Below are 22416 nucleotides of genomic sequence, written 5' to 3'. Positions count from 1 at the left end.
CCATCAAACACTCCCAGGGCAGGTACAGCACGGGTTAGATACAGAGTAAAGCTCCCTCTACACTGTCCCAACAAACACTCCCAGGGCAGGTACAGCACGGGTTAGATACAGAGTAAAGCTCCCTCTCTTCACTGTCCCATCAAACACTCCCAGGACAGGTACAGCACGGGTTAGATACAGAGTAAAGCTCTCTCTGCAGTGTCCCATCAAACACTCCCAGGGCAGGTACAGCATGGGATCGATACAGAGTAAAGCTCCCTCTACACTGTCCCATCAAACACTCCCAGGACAGGTACATCCCGGGTTAGCTACAGAGTAAAGCTCCCTCTACACTGTCCCATCAAACACTCCCAGGGCAGGTACAGCATAGGGTTAGATACAGAGTAAAGCTCCCTCTATACTGTCCCATCAAACACTCCCAGGGCAGGTACAGCAGAGGTTAGATACGGAGTAAAGCTCCCTCTACACTGTCCCATCAAACACTCCGAGGACAGGTACAGCACAGGTTAGATACAGAGTAAAGCTCCCTCTACAATGTCCCATCAAACACTCCCAGGACAGGTACATCCCGGGTTAGATACAGAGTAAAACTCCCTCTACACTGTCCCATCAAACACTCCCACGACAGGTACAGCACGGGTTAGATATAGAGTAAAGCTCCCTCTGCACTGTCCCATCAAACTCTCCCAGGGCAGGTACAGCACGGATTAGATACAGAGTAAAGCTCCCTCTACACTGTCCCATCAAACACTCCCAGGGCAGGTACAGCACGGATTAGATACAGAGTAAAGCTCCCTCTACACTGTCCCATCAAACACTCCGAGGACAGGTACAGCACGGGTTAGATACAGAGCAAAGCTCCCTCAACACTGTCCCATCAAACACTCCCAGGACAGGTATAGCACGGGTTATATATAGAGTAAAGCTCCCTCTGCACTGTCCCATCAAATTCTCCCAGGACAGGTACAGCAGAGGTTAGATACAGAGTAAAGCTCCCTCTACACTGTCCCATCAAACACTCCGAGGACAGGTACAGCACAGGTTAGATACAGAGTAAAGCTCCCTCTACACTGTCCCATCAAACACACTCAGGACAGGTACATCACGGGTTTGATACAGAGTAAAGCTCCCTCGACACTGTCCCATCAAACACTCCCAGGGGAGGTACAGCACGGGTTAGATACAGAGTAAAGCTCCCACGACACTGTCCCATCAAACACTCCCAGGGTAGGTAGAGGGGGTTAGATACAGAGTAAAGCTCCCTCTGCACTGTCCCATCAAACACTCCGAGGACAGGTACAGCACAGGTTAAATACAGAGTAAAGCTCCCTCTACACTGTCCCATCAAACACACTCAGGACAGGTACATCACGGGTTTGATACAGAGTAAAGCTCCCTCGACACTGTCCCATCAAACACTCCCAGGGCAGGTACAGCACGGGTTAGATCCAGAGTAAAGCTCCCACGACACTGTCCCATCAAACACTCCCAGGGTAGGTACAGGGGGTTAGATACAGAGTAAAGCTCCCTCTACACTGTCCCATCAAACACTCCCAGGGCAGGGACAGCACGGGTTAGATACAGAGTAAAGCTCCCTCTACAGTGTCCCATCAAACACTCCCACGACAGGTACAGCATGGGTTAGATATAGAGTAAAGCTCGCTCTATACTGTCCCATCAAACACTCCCAGGGCAGGTACAGCAGAGGTTAGATACAGAGTAAATCTCCCTCTACACTGTCCCATCAAACACTCCGAGGACAGGTACAGCACAGGTTAGATACAGAGTAAAGCTCCCTCTGCACTGTCCCATCAAACACACTCAGGACAGGTACATCACGGGTTTGATACAGAGTAAAGCTACCTCGACACTGTCCCATCAAACACTCCCAGGACAGGTACAGCACGGGTTAGATACAGAGTAAAGCTCCCACGACACTGTCCCATCAAACACTCCCAGGGTAGGTACAGGGGGTTAGATACAGAGTAAAGCTCCCTCTACACTGTCCCATCAAGCACTCACAGGGCAGGTACAGCACGGATTAGATACAGAGTAAAGCTCCCTCTACAGTGTCCCATCAAACACTCCCACGACAGGTACAGCACGGGTTAGATATAGAGTAAAGCTCCCTCTGCACTGTCCCATCAAACTCTCCCAGGGCAGGTACAGCACGGATTAGATACAGAGTAAAGCTCCCTCTACACTGTCCCATCAAACACTCCCAGGACAGGTACAGCATGGGTTAGATACAGAGTAAAGCTCTCTCTACAGTGTCCCATCAAACACTCCCAGGGCAGGTACAGCATGGGTTAGATACAGAGTAAAGCTCCCTCTACACTGTCCCATCAAACACTCCCACGACAGGTACAGAATGGGTTAGATACAGAGTAAAGCTCCCTCTGCACTGTCCCATCAAACTCTCCCAGGGCAGGTACAGCACGGATGAGATACAGAGTTAAGCTCCCTCGACAGTGTCCCATCAAATACTCCCACGACAGGTACAGCACGGGTTAGATATAGAGTAAAGCTCTCTCTACAGTGTCCCATCAAACACTCCCAGGGCAGGTACAGCATGGGTTCGATAGAGAGTAAAGCTCCCTCTACACTGTCCCATCAAACACTCCCAGGACAGGTACAGCACGGGTTAGATACAGAGTAAAGCTCCCACGACACTGTCCCATCAAACACTCCCAGGGTAGGTACAGGGGGTTAGTTACAGAGTAAAGCTCCCTCTACAGTGTCCCATCAAACACTCACAGGGCAGGTACAGCACAGGTTAGATACAGAGTAAAGCTCCCACTACACTGTCCCATCAAACACTCCCAGGGCAGGGACAGCACGGGTTAGATACAGAGTAAAGCTCCCTCGACAGTGTCCCATCAAACACTCCCACGACAGGTACAGCACGGGTTAGATACAGAGTAAAGCTCCCTCTGCACTGTCCCATCAAACTCTCCCAGGGCAGGTACAGCACGGGTTAGATACAGAGTAAAGCTCTATCTACACTGTCCCATCAAACACTCCCAGGACAGGTACAGGGGGTTAGATACAGAGTAAAGCTCCCTCTGCAATGTCCCATCAAACACTCCCAGGGCAGGTACATCAGAGGTTAGATACAGAGTAAAGCTCCCTCTACACTGTCCCATCAAACACTCCCAGGGCAGGTACAGCACGGGTTAGATACAGAGTAAAGCTCCCTCTACACTGTCCCAACAAACACTCCCAGGGCAGGTACAGCACGGGTTAGATACAGAGTAAAGCTCCCTCTCTTCACTGTCCCATCAAACACTCCCAGGACAGGTACAGCACGGGTTAGATACAGAGTAAAGCTCTCTCTGCAGTGTCCCATCAAACACTCCCAGGGCAGGTACAGCATGGGATCGATACAGAGTAAAGCTCCCTCTACACTGTCCCATCAAACACTCCCAGGACAGGTACATCCCGGGTTAGCTACAGAGTAAAGCTCCCTCTACACTGTCCCATCAAACACTCCCAGGGCAGGTACAGCATAGGGTTAGATACAGAGTAAAGCTCCCTCTATACTGTCCCATCAAACACTCCCAGGGCAGGTACAGCAGAGGTTAGATACGGAGTAAAGCTCCCTCTACACTGTCCCATCAAACACTCCGAGGACAGGTACAGCACAGGTTAGATACAGAGTAAAGCTCCCTCTACAATGTCCCATCAAACACTCCCAGGACAGGTACATCCCGGGTTAGATACAGAGTAAAACTCCCTCTACACTGTCCCATCAAACACTCCCACGACAGGTACAGCACGGGTTAGATATAGAGTAAAGCTCCCTCTGCACTGTCCCATCAAACTCTCCCAGGGCAGGTACAGCACGGATTAGATACAGAGTAAAGCTCCCTCTACACTGTCCCATCAAACACTCCCAGGGCAGGTACAGCACGGATTAGATACAGAGTAAAGCTCCCTCTACACTGTCCCATCAAACACTCCGAGGACAGGTACAGCACGGGTTAGATACAGAGCAAAGCTCCCTCAACACTGTCCCATCAAACACTCCCAGGACAGGTATAGCACGGGTTATATATAGAGTAAAGCTCCCTCTGCACTGTCCCATCAAATTCTCCCAGGACAGGTACAGCAGAGGTTAGATACAGAGTAAAGCTCCCTCTACACTGTCCCATCAAACACTCCGAGGACAGGTACAGCACAGGTTAGATACAGAGTAAAGCTCCCTCTACACTGTCCCATCAAACACACTCAGGACAGGTACATCACGGGTTTGATACAGAGTAAAGCTCCCTCGACACTGTCCCATCAAACACTCCCAGGGGAGGTACAGCACGGGTTAGATACAGAGTAAAGCTCCCACGACACTGTCCCATCAAACACTCCCAGGGTAGGTAGAGGGGGTTAGATACAGAGTAAAGCTCCCTCTGCACTGTCCCATCAAACACTCCGAGGACAGGTACAGCACAGGTTAAATACAGAGTAAAGCTCCCTCTACACTGTCCCATCAAACACACTCAGGACAGGTACATCACGGGTTTGATACAGAGTAAAGCTCCCTCGACACTGTCCCATCAAACACTCCCAGGGCAGGTACAGCACGGGTTAGATCCAGAGTAAAGCTCCCACGACACTGTCCCATCAAACACTCCCAGGGTAGGTACAGGGGGTTAGATACAGAGTAAAGCTCCCTCTACACTGTCCCATCAAACACTCCCAGGGCAGGGACAGCACGGGTTAGATACAGAGTAAAGCTCCCTCTACAGTGTCCCATCAAACACTCCCACGACAGGTACAGCATGGGTTAGATATAGAGTAAAGCTCGCTCTATACTGTCCCATCAAACACTCCCAGGGCAGGTACAGCAGAGGTTAGATACAGAGTAAAGCTCCCTCTACACTGTCCCATCAAACACTCCGAGGACAGGTACAGCACAGGTTAGATACAGAGTAAAGCTCCCTCTGCACTGTCCCATCAAACACACTCAGGACAGGTACATCACGGGTTTGATACAGAGTAAAGCTACCTCGACACTGTCCCATCAAACACTCCCAGGGCAGGTACAGCACGGGTTAGATACAGAGTAAAGCTCCCACGACACTGTCCCATCAAACACTCCCAGGGTAGGTACAGGGGGTTAGATACAGAGTAAAGCTCCCTCTACACTGTCCCATCAAGCACTCACAGGGCAGGTACAGCACGGATTAGATACAGAGTAAAGCTCCCTCTACAGTGTCCCATCAAACACTCCCACGACAGGTACAGCACGGGTTAGATATAGAGTAAAGCTCCCTCTGCACTGTCCCATCAAACTCTCCCAGGGCAGGTACAGCACGGATTAGATACAGAGTAAAGCTCCCTCTACACTGTCCCATCAAACACTCCCAGGACAGGTACAGCATGGGTTAGATACAGAGTAAAGCTCTCTCTACAGTGTCCCATCAAACACTCCCAGGGCAGGTACAGCATGGGTTAGATACAGAGTAAAGCTCCCTCTACACTGTCCCATCAAACACTCCCACGACAGGTACAGCACGGGTTAGATATAGAGTAAAGCTCTCTCTACAGTGTCCCATCAAACACTCCCAGGGCAGGTACAGCATGGGTTCGATAGAGAGTAAAGCTCCCTCTACACTGTCCCATCAAACACTCCCAGGACAGGTACAGCACGGGTTAGATACAGAGTAAAGCTCCCTCTACAATTCCCATCAAACACTCCCAGGACAGGTACATCCCGGGTTAGATACAGAGTAAAGCTCCCTCTACACTGTCCCATCAAACACTCCCAGGACAGGTACAGCACGGGTTAGATACAGAGTAAACGCCCTCTACGCTGTCCCATCAAACACTCCCAGGACAGGTACAGCACGGGTTAGATACACAGTAAAGCTCCCTCTGCAATGTCCCATCAAACACTCCCAGGACAGGTACATCTCGGGTTAGATACAGAGTAAAGCTCCCTCTACACTGTCCCATCAAACACTCCCAGGGCAGGTACAGCAGAGGTTCGATATAGAGTTAAGCTCCCTCTACACTGTACCATCAAATACTCCGAGGACAGGTACAGCACAGGTTAGATACAGAGTAAAGCTCCCTCTACACTGTCCCATCAAACACACCCAGGACAGGTACATCACGGGTGTGATACAGAGTAAAGCTCCCTCGACACTGTCCCATCAAACACTCCCAGGGCAGGTACAGCACGGGTTGGATACAGAGTAAAGCTCCCACGACACTGTCCCATCAAACACTCCCAGGGTAGGGACAGGGGGTTAGATACAGAGTAAAGCTCCCTCTATACTGTCCCATCAAACACTCCCGGGCAGGTACAGCAGAGGTTAGATACAGAGTAAAGCTCCCTCTACACTGTCCCATCAAACACTCCCAGGGCAGGGACAGCACGGGTTAGATACAGAGTAAAGCTCCCTCTACAGTGTCCCATCAAACACTCCCACGACAGGTACAGCATGGGTTAGATATAGAGTAAAGCTCCCTCTATACTGTCCCATCAAACACTCCCAGGGCAGGTACAGCAGAGGTTAGATACAGAGTAAAGCTCCCTCTACACTGTCCCATCAAACACTCCGAGGACAGGTACAGCACAGGTTAGATACAGAGTAAAGCTCCCTCTGCACTGTCCCATCAAACACACTCAGGACAGGTACATCACAGGTTTGATACAGAGTAAAGCTCCCTCGACACTGTCCCATCAAACACTCCCAGGGCAGGTACAGCACGGGTTAGATACAGAGTAAAGCTCCCACGACACTGTCCCATCAAACACTCCCAGGGTAGGTACAGGGGGTTAGATACAGAGTAAAGCTGCCTCTACACTGTCCCATCAAGCACTCACAGGGCAGGTACAGCACAGGTTAGATACAGAGTAAAGCTCCCTCTATACTGACCCATCAAACACTCCCAGGGCAGGGACAGCACGGGTTAGATACAGAGTAAAGCTCCCTCTACAGTGTCCCATCAAACACACCCACGACAGGTACAGCACTGGTTAGATATAGAGTAAAGCTCCCTCTGCACTGTCCCATCAAACTCTCCCAGGGCAGGTACAGCACGGATTAGATACAGAGTAAAGCTCCCTCTGCACTGTCCCATCAAACACTCCCAGGACAGGTACAGCATGGGTTAGATACAGAGTAAAGCTCTCTCTACAGTGTCCCATCAAACACTCCCAGGGCAGGTACAGCATGGGTTAGATACAGAGTAAAGCTCCCTCTACACTGTCCCATCAAACACTCCCACGACAGGTACAGAATGGGTTAGATACAGAGTAAAGCTCCCTCTGCACTGTCCCATCAAACTCTCCCAGGGCAGGTACAGCACGGATTAGATACAGAGTTAAGCTCCCTCTACAGTGTCCCATCAAATACTCCCACGACAGGTACAGCACGGGTTAGATACAGAGTAAACCTCTCTCTACAGTGTCCCATCAAACACTCCCAGGGCAGGTACAGCATGGGTTCGATACAGAGTAAAGCTCCCTCTACACTGTCCCATCAAACACTCCCAGGACAGGTACAGCACGGGTTAGATACAGAGTAAAGCTCCCTCTACAATGTACCATCAAACACTCCCAGGACAGGTACATCCCGGGTTAGATACAGAGTAAAGCTCCCTCTACACTGTCCCATCAAACACACCCAGGACAGGTACATCACGGGTGTGATACAGAGTAAAGCTCCCTCGACACTGTCCCATCAAACACTCCCAGGGCAGGTACAGCACGGGTTGGATACAGAGTAAAGCTCCCACGACACTGTCCCATCAAACACTCCCAGGGTAGGGACAGGGGGTTAGATACAGAGTAAAGCTCCCTCTATACTGTCCCATCAAACACTCCCGGGCAGGTACAGCAGAGGTTAGATACAGAGTAAAGCTCCCTCTACACTGTCCCATCAAACACTCCCAGGGCAGGGACAGCACGGGTTAGATACAGAGTAAAGCTCCCTCTACAGTGTCCCATCAAACACTCCCACGACAGGTACAGCACGGGTTAGATATAGAGTAAAGCTCCCTCTGCACTGTCCCATCAAACACTCCCAGGGCAGGTACAGCACGGGTTGGATACAGAGTAAAGCTCCCACGACACTGTCCCATCAAACACTCCCAGGGTAGGGACAGGGGGTTAGATACAGAGTAAAGCTCCCTCTATACTGTCCCATCAAACACTCCCGGGCAGGTACAGCAGAGGTTAGATACAGAGTAAAGCTCCCTCTACACTGTCCCATCAAACACTCCCAGGGCAGGTACAGCACGGGTTAGATATAGAGTAAAGCTCCCTCTGCACTGTCCCATCAAACTCTCCCAGGGCAGGTACAGCACGGATTAGATACAGAGTAAAGCTCCCTCTACACTGTCCCATCAAACACTCCCAGGACAGGTACAGCATGGGTTAGATACAGAGTAAAGCTCTCTCTACAGTGTCCCATCAAACACTCCCAGGACAGGTACAGCACGGGTTAGATACAGAGTAAAGCTCCCTCTACAATGTACCATCAAACACTCCCAGGACAGGTACATCCCGGGTTAGATACAGAGTAAAGCTCCCTCTACACTGTCCCATCAAACACTCCCAGGACAGGTACAGCACGGGTTAGATACAGAGTAATGCTCTCTCTACAGTGTCCCATCAAACACTCCCAGGGCAGGGACAGCATGGGATCGATACAGAGTAAAGCTCCCTCTACACTGTCCCATCAAACACTCCCAGGACAGGTACAGCACGGGTTAGATACACAGTAAAGCTCCCTCTACAATGTCCCATCAAACACTCCCTAGACAGGTACATCCCGGGTTAGATACAGAGTAAAGCTCCCTCTACACTGTCCCATCAAACACTCCCAGGGCAGCTACAGCATAGGGTTAGATAAAGAGTAAAGCTCCCTCTACACTGTCCCATCAAACACTCCTAGGGCAGGTACAGCACGGGTTAGATACAGATTAAAACACCCTCTACAATGTCCCATCAAACACTCCCAGGACAGGTACATCTCGGGTTAGATACAGAGTAAAGCTCCCTCTACACTGTCCCATCAAACACTCCCAGGGCAGGTACAGCATAGGGTTAGATACAGAGTAAAGCTCCCTCTATACTGTCCCATTAAACAGTCCCAGGGCAGGTACAGCAGAGGTTAGATACAGAGTAAAGCTCCCTCTACACTGTCCCATCAAACACTCCGAGGACAGGTACAGCACAGGTTAGATACAGAGTAAAGCTCCCTCTACACTGTCCCATCAAACACTCCCAGGGTAGGTACAGGGGGTTAGATACAGAGTAAAGCTCCCTCTACACTGTCCCATCAAGCACTCACAGGGCAGGTACAGCACAGGTTAGATACAGAGTAAAGCTCCCTCTACACTGTCCCATCAAACACTCCCAGGGCAGGGACAGCACGGGTTAGATACAGAGTAAAGCTCCCTCTACAGTGTCCCATCAAACACTCCCACGACAGGTACAGCACGGGTTAGATATAGAGTAAAGCTCCCTCTATACTGTCCCATCAAACACTCCCAGGGCAGGTACAGCAGAGGTTAGATACAGAGTAAAGCTCCCTCTACACTGTCCCATCAAACACTCCGAGGACAGGTACAGCACAGGTTAGATACAGAGTAAAGCTCCCTCTGCACTGCCCCATCAAACACACTCAGGACAGGTACATCACGGGTTTGATACAGAGTAAAGCTCCCTCGACACTGTCCCATCAAACACTCCCAGGGCAGGTACAGCACGGGTTAGATACAGAGTAAAGCTCCCTCTACACTGTCCCATCAAACACTCCTAGGGCAGGTACAGCACGGGTTAGATACAGATTAAAACACCCTCTACAATGTCCCATCAAACACTCCCAGGACAGGTACATCTCGGGTTAGATACAGAGTAAAGCTCCCTCGACACTGTCCCATCAAACACTCCCAGGGCAGGTACAGCATAGGGTTAGATACAGAGTAAAGCTCCCTCTATACTGTCCCATTAAACAGTCCCAGGGCAGGTACAGCAGAGGTTAGATACAGAGTAAAGCTCCCTCTACACTGTCCCATCAAACACTCCGAGGACAGGTACAGCACAGGTTAGATACAGAGTAAAGCTCCCTCTACACTGTCCCATCAAACACTCCCAGGGTAGGTACAGGGGGTTAGATACAGAGTAAAGCTCCCTCTACACTGTCCCATCAAGCACTCACAGGGCAGGTACAGCACAGGTTAGATACAGAGTAAAGCTCCCTCTACACTGTCCCATCAAACACTCCCAGGGCAGGGACAGCACGGGTTAGATACAGAGTAAAGCTCCCTCTACAGTGTCCCATCAAACACTCCCACGACAGGTACAGCACGGGTTAGATATAGAGTAAAGCTCCCTCTATACTGTCCCATCAAACACTCCCAGGGCAGGTACAGCAGAAGTTAGATACAGAGTAAAGCTCCCTCTACACTGTCCCATCAAACACTCCGAGGACAGGTACATCACGGGTTTGATACAGAGTAAAGCTCCCTCGACACTGTCCCATCAAACACTCCCAGGGGAGGTACAGCACGGGTTAGATACAGAGTAAAGCTCCCACGACACTGTCCCATCAAACACTCCCAGGGTAGGGACAAGGGGTTAGATAGAGAGTAAAGCTCCCTCTACACTGTCCCATCAAACACTCCGAGGACAGGTACAGCACAGGTTAGATACAGAGTAAAGCTCCCTCTACACTGTCCCATCAAACACACTCAGGACAGGTACATCACGGGTTTGATACAGAGTAAAGCTCCCTCGACACTGTCCCATCAAACACTCCCAGGGCAGGTACAGCACGGGTTAGATACAGAGTAAAGCTCCCACGACACTGTCCCATCAAACACTCCCAGGGTAGGTACAGGGGGTTAGATACAGAGTAAAGCTCCCTCTACACTGTCCCATCAAGCACTCACAGGGCAGGTACAGCACAGGTTAGATACAGAGTAAAGCTCCCTCTACACTGTCCCATCAAACACTCCCAGGGTAGGTACAGGGGGTTAGATACAGAGTAAAGCTCCCTCTACACTGTCCCATCAAGCACTCACAGGGCAGGTACAGCACAGGTTAGATACAGAGTAAAGCTCCCTCTACACTGTCCCATCAAACACTCCCAGGGCAGGGACAGCACGGGTTAGATACAGAGTAAAGCTCCCTCTACAGTGTCCCATCAAACACTCCCACGACAGGTACAGCACGGGTTAGATATAGAGTAAAGCTCCCTCTATACTGTCCCATCAAACACTCCCAGGGCAGGTACAGCAGAGGTTAGATACAGAGTAAAGCTCCCTCTACACTGTCCCATCAAACACTCCGAGGACAGGTACAGCACAGGTTAGATACAGAGTAAAGCTCCCTCTGCACTGCCCCATCAAACACACTCAGGACAGGTACATCACGGGTTTGATACAGAGTAAAGCTCCCTCGACACTGTCCCATCAAACACTCCCAGGGCAGGTACAGCACGGGTTAGATACAGAGTAAAGCTCCCTCTACACTGTCCCATCAAACACTCCTAGGGCAGGTACAGCACGGGTTAGATACAGATTAAAACACCCTCTACAATGTCCCATCAAACACTCCCAGGACAGGTACATCTCGGGTTAGATACAGAGTAAAGCTCCCTCTACACTGTCCCATCAAACACTCCCAGGGCAGGTACAGCATAGGGTTAGATACAGAGTAAAGCTCCCTCTATACTGTCCCATTAAACAGTCCCAGGGCAGGTACAGCAGAGGTTAGATACAGAGTAAAGCTCCCTCTACACTGTCCCATCAAACACTCCGAGGACAGGTACAGCACAGGTTAGATACAGAGTAAAGCTCCCTCTACACTGTCCCATCAAACACTCCCAGGGTAGGTACAGGGGGTTAGATACAGAGTAAAGCTCCCTCTACACTGTCCCATCAAGCACTCACAGGGCAGGTACAGCACAGGTTAGATACAGAGTAAAGCTCCCTCTACACTGTCCCATCAAACACTCCCAGGGCAGGGACAGCACGGGTTAGATACAGAGTAAAGCTCCCTCTACAGTGTCCCATCAAACACTCCCACGACAGGTACAGCACGGGTTAGATATAGAGTAAAGCTGCCTCTATACTGTCCCATCAAACACTCCCAGGGCAGGTACAGCAGAGGTTAGATACAGAGTAAAGCTCCCTCTACACTGTCCCATCAAACACTCCGAGGACAGGTACATCACGGGTTTGATACAGAGTAAAGCTCCCTCGACACTGTCCCATCAAACACTCCCAGGGGAGGTACAGCACGGGTTAGATACAGAGTAAAGCTCCCACGACACTGTCCCATCAAACACTCCCAGGGTAGGTACAGGGGGTTAGATACAGAGTAAAGCTCCCTCTACACTGTCCCATCAAACACTCCCAGGGTAGGTACAGGGGGTTAGATACAGAGTAAAGCTCCCTCTACACTGTCCCATCAAGCACTCACAGGGCAGGTACAGCACAGGTTAGATACAGAGTAAAGCTCCCTCTACACTGTCCCATCAAACACTCCCAGGGCAGGGACAGCACGGGTTAGATACAGAGTAAATCTCCCTCTACAGGGTCCCATCAAACACTCCCACGACAGGTACAGCATGGGTTAGATATAGAGTAAAGCTCCCTCTATACTGTCCCATCAAACACTCCCAGGGCAGGTACAGCAGAGGTTAGATACAGATTAAAGCTCCCTCTACACTGTCCCATCAAACACTCCGAGTACAGGTACAGCACAGGTTAGATACAGAGTAAAGCTCCCTCTGCACTGTCCCATCAAACACACTCAGGACAGGTACATCACGGGTTTGATACAGAGTAAAGCTCCCTCGACACTGTCCCATCAAACACTCCCAGGGCAGGTACAGCACGGGTTAGATACAGAGTAAAGCTCCCACGACACTGTCCCATCAAACACTCCCAGGGTAGGTACAGCATGGGTTAGATACAGAGTAAAGCTCCCTCTACACTGTCCCATCAAGCACTCACAGGGCAGGTACAGCACGGATTAGATACAGAGTAAAGCTCCCTCTACAGTGTCCCATCAAACACTCCCACGACAGGTACAGCACGGGTTAGATATAGAGTAAAGCTCCCTCTGCACTGTCCCATCAAACTCTCCCAGGGCAGGTACAGCACGGATTAGATACAGAGTAAAGCTCCCTCTACACTGTCCCATCAAACACTCCCAGGACAGGTACAGCATGGGTTAGAGACAGAGTAAAGCTCTCTCTACAGTGTCCCATCAAACACTCCCAGGGCAGGTACAGCATGGGTTAGATACAGAGTAAAGCTCCCCCTACACTGTCCCATCAAACACTCCCACGACAGGTACAGAATGGGTTAGATACAGAGTAAAGCTCCCTCTGCACTGTCCCATCAAACACTCCCAGGGCAGGTACAGCAGAGGTTAGATACAGAGTAAAGCTCCCTCTGCACTGTCCCATCAAACTCTCCCAGGGCAGGTGCAGCACAGATTCGATACAGAGTAAAGCTCCCTCTACACTGTCCCATCAAACACTCCCAGGACAGGTACAGCATGGGTTAGATACAGAGTAAAGCTCTCTCTGCAGTGTCCCATCAAACACTCCCAGGGCAGGTACAGCATGGGTTAGATACAGAGTAAAGCTCCCTCTGCACTGTCCCATCAAACACTCCCACGACAGGTACAGAATGGGTTAGATACAGAGTAAAGCTCCCTCTGCACTGTCCCATCAAACTCTCCCAGGGCAGGTACAGCACGGATTAGATACAGAGTTAAGCTCCCTCTACAGTGTCCCATCAAATACTCGCACGACAGGTACAGCACGGGTTAGATACAGAGTAAAGCTCTCTCTACAGTGTCCCATCAAACACTCCCAGGGCAGGTACAGCACGGGTTAGATACAGAGTAAAGCTCCCTCTACAATTCCCATCAAACACTCCCAGGACAGGTACATCCCGGGTTAGATAAAGAGTAAAGCTCCCTCTACACTGTCCAATCAAACTCTCCCAGGGCAAGAACAGCACGGGTTAGATACAGAGTAAAGCTCCCTCTACAATTCCCATCAAACACTCCCAGGACAGGTACATCCCGGGTTAGATACAGAGTAAAGCTCCCTCTACACTGTCGCATCAAACACTCCCAGGACAGGTACAGCACGGGTTAGATACAGAGTAAACGCCCTCTACACTGTCCCATCAAACACTCCCAGGACAGGTACAGCACGGGTTAGATACACAGTAAAGCTCCCTCTACAATGTCCCATCAAACACTCCCAGGACAGGTACATCTCGGGTTAGATACAGAGTAAAACTCCCTCTACACTGTCCCATCAAACACTCCCAGGGCAGGTACAGCATAGGGTTAGATACAGAGTAAAGCTCCCTCTATACTGTCCCATCAAACACTCCCAGGGCAGGTACAGCAGAGGTTAGATATAGAGTAAAGCTCCCTCTACACTGTACCATCAAATACTCCGAGGACAGGTACAGCACAGGTTAGATACAGAGTAAAGCTCCCTCTACACTGTCCCATCAAACACACCCAGGACAGGTACATCACGGGTGTGATACAGAGTAAAGCTCCCTCGACACTGTCCCATCAAACACTCCCAGGGCAGGTACAGCACGGGTTGGATACAGAGTAAAGCTCCCTCTACACTGTCCCATCAAACACACCCAGGACAGGTACATCACGGGTGTGATACAGAGTAAAGCTCCCACGACACTGTCCCATCAAACACTCCCAGGGTAGGGACAGGGGGTTAGATTCAGAGTAAAGCTCCCTCTATACTGCCCCATCAAACACTCCCGGGCAGGTACAGCAGAGGTTAGATACAGAGTAAAGCTCCCTCTACACTGTCCCATCAAACACTCCGAGGACAGGTACATCACGGGTTTGATACAGAGTAAAGCTCCCTCGACACTGTCCCATCAAACACTCCCAGGGCAGGTACAGCACGGGTTAGATACAGAGTAAAGCTCCCACGACACTGTCCCATCAAACACTCCCAGGGTAGGTACACGGGGTTAGATACAGAGTAAAGCTCCTTCTACACTGTCCCATCAAGCACTCACAGGGCAGGTACAGCACAGGTTAGATACAGAGTAAAGCTCCCTCTACACTGTCCCATCAAACACTCCCAGGGCAGGGACAGCACGGGTTAGATACAGAGTAAAGCTCCCTCTACAGTGTCCCATCAAACACTCCGAGGACAGGTACAGCACAGGTTAGATACAGAGTAAAGCTCCCTCTGCACTGTCCCATCAAACACACTCAGGACAGGTACATCACGGGTTTGATACAGAGTAAAGCTCCCTCGACCCTGTCCCATCAAACACTCCCAGGGCAGGTACAGCACGGGTTAGATACAGAGTAAAGCTCCCACGACACTGTCCCATCAAACACTCCCAGGGTAGGTACAGGGGGTTAGATACAGAGTAAAGCTCCCTCTACACTGTCCCATCAAGCACTCACAGGGCAAGTACAGCACAGGTTAGATACAGAGTAAAGCTCCCTCTATACTGTCCCATCAAACACTCCCACGACAGGTACAGCACGGGTTAGATATAGAGTAAAGCTCCCTCTGCACTGTCCCATCAAACTCTCCCAGGGCAGGTACAGCACGGATTAGATACAGAGTAAAGCTCCCTCTACACTGTCCCATCAAACACTCCCAGGACAGGTACAGCATGGGTTAGATACAGAGTAAAGCTCTCTCTACAGTGTCCCATCAAACACTCCCAGGGCAGGTACAGCATGGGTTAGATACAGAGTAAAGCTCCCTCTGCACTGTCCCATCAAACTCTCCCAGGGCAGGTACAGCACGGATTCGATAGAGAGTAAAGCTCCCTCTGCACTGTCCCATCAAACACTCCCAGGACAGGTACAGCATGGGTTAGATACAGAGTAAAGCTCTCTCTACAGTGTCCCATCAAACACTCCCAGGGCAGGTACAGCATGGGTTAGATACAGAGTAAAGCTCCCTCTACACTGTCCCATCAAACACTCCCAGGACAGGTACAGCATGGGTTGGATACAGAGTAAAGCTCCCTCTGCACTGTCCCATCAAACTCTCCCAGGGCAGGTACAGCACGGATTAGATACAGAGTTAAGCTCCCTCTACAGTGTCCCATCAAATACTCCCACGACAGGTACAGCACGGGTTAGATACAGAGTAAAGCTCTCTCTACAGTGTCCCATCAAACACTCCCAGGGCAGGTACAGCATGGGTTCGATACAGAGTAAAGCTCCCTCTACACTGTCCCATCAAACACTCCCAGGACAGGTACAGCACGGGTTAGATACAGAGTAAAGCTCCCTCTACAATGTACCATCAAACACTCCCAGGACAGGTACATCCCGGGTTAGATACAGAGTAAAGCTCCCTCTACACTGTCCCATCAAACACTCCCAGGGTAGGTACAGCACGGGTTAGATACAGAGTAAAGCTCCCTCTACACTGTCCCATCAAACACTCCCAGGACAGGTACAGCACGGGTTAGATACAGAGTAAAGCTCTCTCTACAGTGTCCCATCAAACACTCCCAGGGCAGGGACAGCATGGGATCGATACAGAGTAAAGCTCCCTCTACACTGTCCCTTCAAACACTCCCAGAACAGGTACAGCACGGGTTAGATACACAGTAAAGCTCCCTCTACAATGTCCCATCAAACACTGCCAGGACACGTACATCCAGGGTTAGATACAGAGTAAAGCTCCCTCTACACTGTCCCATCAAACACTCCCAGGGCAGGTACAGCATAGGGTTAGATACAGAGTAAAGCTCCCTCTACACTGTCCCATCAAACATTCCTAGGGCAGGTACAGCACGGGTTAGATACAGATTAAAACACCCTCTACAATGTCCCATCAAACACTCCCAGGACAGGTACAGCATAGGGTTAGATACAGAGTAAAGCTCCCTCTATACTGTCCCATCAAACAGTCCCAGGGCAGGTACAGCAGAGGTTAGATACAGAGTAAAGCTCCCTCTACACTGTCCCATCAAACACTCCGAGGACAGGTACAGCACAGCTTAGATACAGAGTAAAGCTCCCTCTACACTGTCCCATCAAACACACCCAGGACAGGTACATCACGGGTGTGATACAGAGTAAAGCTCCCTCGACACTGTCCCATCAAACACTCCCAGGGCAGGTACAGCACGGGTTAGATACAGAGTAAAGCTCCCACGACACTGTCCCATCAAACACTCCCAGGGTAGGTACAGGGGGTTAGATTCAGAGTAAAGCTCCCTCTATACTGTCCCATCAAACACTCCCAGGGCAGGGACAGCACGGGTTAGATACAGAGTAAAGCTCCCTCTACAGTGTACCATCAAACAATCCCACGACAGGTACAGCACGGGTTAGATATAGAGTAAAGCTCCCTCTATACTGTCCCATCAAACACTCCCAGGGCAGGTACAGCAGAGGTTAGAAACAGAGTAAAGCTCCCTCTACACTGTCCCATCAAACACTCCGAGGACAGGTACAGCACAGGTTAGATGCAGAGTAAAGCTCCCTCGACACTGTCCCATCAAACATTCCCAGGGCAGGTACAGCACGGGTTAGATACAGAGTAAATCTCCCACGACACTGTCCCATCAAACACTCCCAGGGTAGGTACAGGGGGTTAGATACAGAGTAAAGCTCCCTCTACACTGTCCCATCAAGCACTCACAGGGCAGGTACAGCACAGGTTAGATACAGAGTAAAGCTCCCTCTACACTGTCCCATCAAACACTCCCAGGTCAGGGACAGCACGGGTTAGATACAGAGTAAAGCTCCCTCTACAGTGTCCCATCAAACACTCCCACGACAGGTACAGCACAGGTTAGATATAGAGTAAAGCTCCCTCTGCACTGTCCCATCAAACACTCCCAGGGCAGGTACAGCACGGATTAGATACAGAGTAAAGCTCCCTCTACACTGTCCCATCAAACACTCCCAGGACAGGTACAGCATGGTTAGATACAGAGTAAAGCTCTCTCTACAGTGTCCCATCAAACACTCCCAGGGCAGGTACAGCAGAGGTGAGAGACAGAGTAAAGCTCCCTCTACACTGTCTCATCAAACACTCCCAGGACAGGTACAGCAAGGGTTAGATACAGAGTAAAGCTCCCTCTACAATGTCCCATCAAACACTCCCAGGACAGGTACATCCCGGGTTAGATACAGAGTAAAGCTCCCTCTACACTGTCCCATCAAACACTCCCAGGACAGGTACAGCATAGGGTTAGATACAGAGTATAACACCCTCGACAATGTCCCATCAAACACTCAGAGAACAGGTACAGCACGGGTTAGATACACAGTAAAGCTCCCTCTACAATGTCCCATCAAACACTCCCAGGACAGGTACATCTCGGGTTAGATACAGAGTAAAGCTCCCTCTACACTGTCCCATCAAACACTCCCAGGGCATGTACAGCAGAGGGTTAGATACAGAGTAAAGCTCCCTCTCTACTGTCCCATCAAACACTCCCAGGGCAGGTACAGCAGAGGTTAGATACAGAGTAAAGCTCCCTCTACACTGTCCCATCAAACACTCCGAGGACAGGTACAGCACAGGTTAGATACAGAGTAAAGCTCCCTCTACACTGTCCCATCAAACACACTCAGGACAGGTACATCACGGGTTTGATACAGAGTAAAGCTCCTTCGACACTGTCCCATCAAACACTCCCAGGGCAGGTACAGCACGGGTTAGATACAGAGTAAAGCTCCCACGACACTGTCCCATCAAACACGCCCAGGGTAGGTACAGGGGGTTAGATACAGAGTAAAGCTCCCTCTACACTGTCCCATCAAGCACTCACAGGGCAGTTACAGCACAGGTTAGATACAGAGTAAAGCTCCCTCTACACTGTCCCATCAAACACTCCCAGGGCAGGTACAGCACAGGTTAGATACAGAGTAAAGCTCCCTCTACACTGTCCCATCAAACACTCCCAGGGCAGGGACAGCACGGGTTAGATACAGAGTAAAGCTCCCTCTACAGTGTCCCATCAAACACTCCCACGACAGGTACAGCACGGGTTAGCTATAGAGTAAAGCTCCCTCTATACTGTCCCATCAAACACTCCCAGGGCAGGTACATCAGAGGTTAGATACAGAGTAAAGCTCCCTCTACACTGTCCCATCAAACACTCCGAGGACAGGTACAGCACAGGTTAGATACAGAGTAAAGCTCCCTCTACACTGTCCCATCAAACACTCCCAGGGCAGGTACAGCACAGGTTAGATACAGAGTAAAGCTCCCTCTACACTGTCCCATCAAACACTCCCAGGGCAGGGACAGCACGGGTTAGATACAGAGTAAAGCTCCCTCTACAGTGTCCCATCAAACACTCCCACGACAGGTACAGCACGGGTTAGATATAGAGTAAAGCTCCCTCTGCACTGTCCCATCAAACTCTCCCAGGGCAGGTACAGCACGGATTAGATACAGAGTAAAGCTCCCTCTACACTGTCCCATCAAACACTCCCAGGGCAGGTACAGCATGGGTTCGATACAGAGTAAAGCTCCCTCTACACTGTCCCATCAAACACTCCCAGGACAGGTGCAGCATGGGTTCGATACAGAGTAAAGCTCCCTCTACAATGTCCCATCAAACACTCCCAGGACAGGTACATCCCGGGTTAGATACAGAGTAAAGCTCCCTCTACACTGTCCCATCAAACACTCCCAGGACAGGTACAGCACGGGTTAGATACACAGTAAAGCTCCCTCTACAATGTCCCATCAAAAACTCCCAGGACAGGTACATCCCGGGTTAGATACAGAGTAAAGCTCCCTCTACACTGTCCCATCAAACACTCCCAGGGCAGGTACAGCATAGGGTTAGATACAGAGTAAAGCTCCCTCTATACTGTCCCATCAAACACTCCCAGGGCAGGTACAGCAGAGGTTAGATACAGAGTAAAGCTCCCTCTACACTGTCCCATCAAACACTCCGAGGACAGGTACAGCACAGGTTAGATACAGAGTAAAGCTCCCTCTACACTGTCCCATCAAACACACTCAGGACAGGTGCATCACGGGTTTGATACAGAGTAAAGCTCCCTCGACACTGTCCCATCAAACACTCCCAGGACAGGTACAGCATGGGTTAGATACAGAGTAAAGCTCTCTCTACAGTGTCCCATCAAACACTCCCAGGGCAGGTACAGCATGGGTTAGATACAGAGTAAAGCTCCCTCTACACTGTCCCATCAAACACTCCCCGGGCAGGTACAGCATGGGTTCGATACAGAGTAAAGCACCCTCTACAATGTCCCATCAAACACTCAGAGGACAGGTACATCACGGGTTTGATACAGAGTAAAGCTCCCTCGACACTGTCCCATCAAACACTCCCAGGGCAGGTACAGCACGGGTTAGATACAGAGTAAAGCTCCCACGACACTGTCCCATCAAACACTCCCAGGGTAGGTACAGGCGGTTAGATACAGAGTAAAGCTCCCTCTACACTGTCCCATCAAGCACTCACAAGGCAGGTACAGCTCAGGTTAGATACAGAGCAAAGCTCCCTCTGCACTGTCCCATCAAACACTCCCAGGACAGGGACAGCACGGGTTAGATACAGAGTAAAGCTCCCTCTACAGTGTCCCATCAAACACTCCCATGACAGGTACCGCACGTGTTAGATATAGAGTAAAGCTCCCTCTGCACTGTCCCATCAAACACTCCCAGGGCAGGTACAGCATGGGTTAGATACAGAGTAAAGCTCCCTCTACACTGTCCCATCAAACACTCCCAGGGCAGGTACAGCATGGGTTCGATACAGAGTAAAGCTGCCTCTACACTGTCCCATCAAACACTCCCAGGACAGGTACAGCACGGGTTAGATATAGAGTAAAGCTCCCTCTACAATGTCCCATCAAACACTCCCAGGACAGGTACATCCCGGGTTAGATACAGAGTAAAGCTCCCTCTACACTGTCCCATCAAACACTCCCAGGGCAGGTACAGCACGGGTTAGATATAGAGTAAAGCTCCCTCTACAATGTCCCATCAAACACTCCCAGGACAGGTACAGCACGGGTTAGATACAGAGTAAAGCTCCCTCTACAATGTCCCATCAAACACTCCCAGGAGAGGTACATCCCGGGTTAGATACAGAGTAAAGCTCCCTCTACACTGTCCCATCAAACACTCAGAGGACAGGTGCAGCACGGGTTAGATACACAGTAAAGCTCCCTCTACAATGTCCCATCAAACACTCCCAGGACAGGTACATCCCGGGTTAGATACAGAGTAAAGCTCCCTCTACACTGTCCCATCAAACACTCCCAGGACAGGTACAGCACGGGTTAGATACAGAGTAAAGCTCCCTCTACACTGTCCCATCAAACTCTCCCAGGGCAAGTACAGCACGGGTTAGATACAGAGTAAAGCTCCCTCTACACTGTCCCATCAAACACTCCCAGGACAGGTGCAGCACGGGTTAGATACAGAGTAAAGCTCCCTCTACAGTGTCCCATCAAACACTCCCAGGACAGGTACAGCACGGGTTAGATACAGAATAAACTCCCTCTACACTGTCCCATCAAACACTCCGAGGACAGGTTCAGGGGGTTAGATACAGAGTAATGCTCCCTCTACACTGTCCCATCAAACACTCCCAGGGCAGGGACAGCACGGGTTAGATGCAGAGTAATGCTCCCTCTACACTGTCCCATCAAACACTCCCAGGACAGGGACAGCACGGGTTAGATACAGAGTAAAGCTCCCTCTACAGTGTCCCATCAAACACTCCCAGGGCAGGTACAGCACGGGGTTAGATACAGAGTAAAGCTCCCTATGCAGTTGTGGGCTTAGATTTGTCAGTTTGTGGTCCATTGCCGTGTCAGACATGGAGGTGCATGATGGATCAGCTCAGGGTGTCATTTCAATACTGTGATTGCCCTGACCCCCTGTAGGTTCAAGGAGAAGGTTTCGAAGATGGAGGCAATGCTGCAGGCCATCGAACATCTTGCCACTCAGGTAGAGCAGATGTCGGACACCCTGTCCACAGAACTGAGCCAGCACTTGGACAAGTCACGCAAGATGGAGTCTACCCTTCACCAGAGGCCCAACTGAGAGGCGCCTGGGAGACCACCTTCCCCCATTCATCAGGCAAGGTGTTAATCGTTTCTGCTTCCAGCAACTCCTGAACTTGTCAAACAGAGAGCCAAACACACCAGGCTCAAGCCAATGTTTCAATCATGGTCCCTCCAGAGGAATGCACGATCGTATAATCAATCTTTTTTGCCCTTTCCCGCTCAGTCTAGGCTGCTTTTTAGAACTTTCCAAATCATAGACTGTGACTGGAGGAAGATTCCAAGCTTAGCAGTGACCAGGTGCTTAGCAGGATATAGACCTGTTGCATATACCCATATTTCGCTTCCCAATGTTGCCATATAATTATGGTCTCTTTCCATATGGTCTGTTTATC

At 50.4% G+C, this 22416-nt stretch overlaps 1 protein-coding gene across 1 annotated transcript in view; it reads left to right on the top strand.

Moving 5' to 3' along the window:
- Nucleotides 1–22061, top strand: part of LOC139272909 (uncharacterized) — a 93174-nt gene extending 71113 nt beyond the window's left edge. The window contains exon 2 of the mRNA XM_070889010.1: nt 21902–22061. Within this exon, the coding sequence (XP_070745111.1) occupies nt 21902–22061 (160 nt within the window). The remainder of the gene's footprint in view (nt 1–21901) is intronic.
- Nucleotides 22062–22416: the final 355 nt, after the last annotated feature.

This window comes from Pristiophorus japonicus, chromosome 9 (genome assembly GCF_044704955.1).
Source record: "Pristiophorus japonicus isolate sPriJap1 chromosome 9, sPriJap1.hap1, whole genome shotgun sequence".
Taxonomy (NCBI): Eukaryota; Metazoa; Chordata; class Chondrichthyes; family Pristiophoridae; genus Pristiophorus; species Pristiophorus japonicus.
The sequence above is the reverse complement of the archived record's forward strand: the minus strand, read 5'-3'. Positions and strand labels throughout refer to the sequence as shown.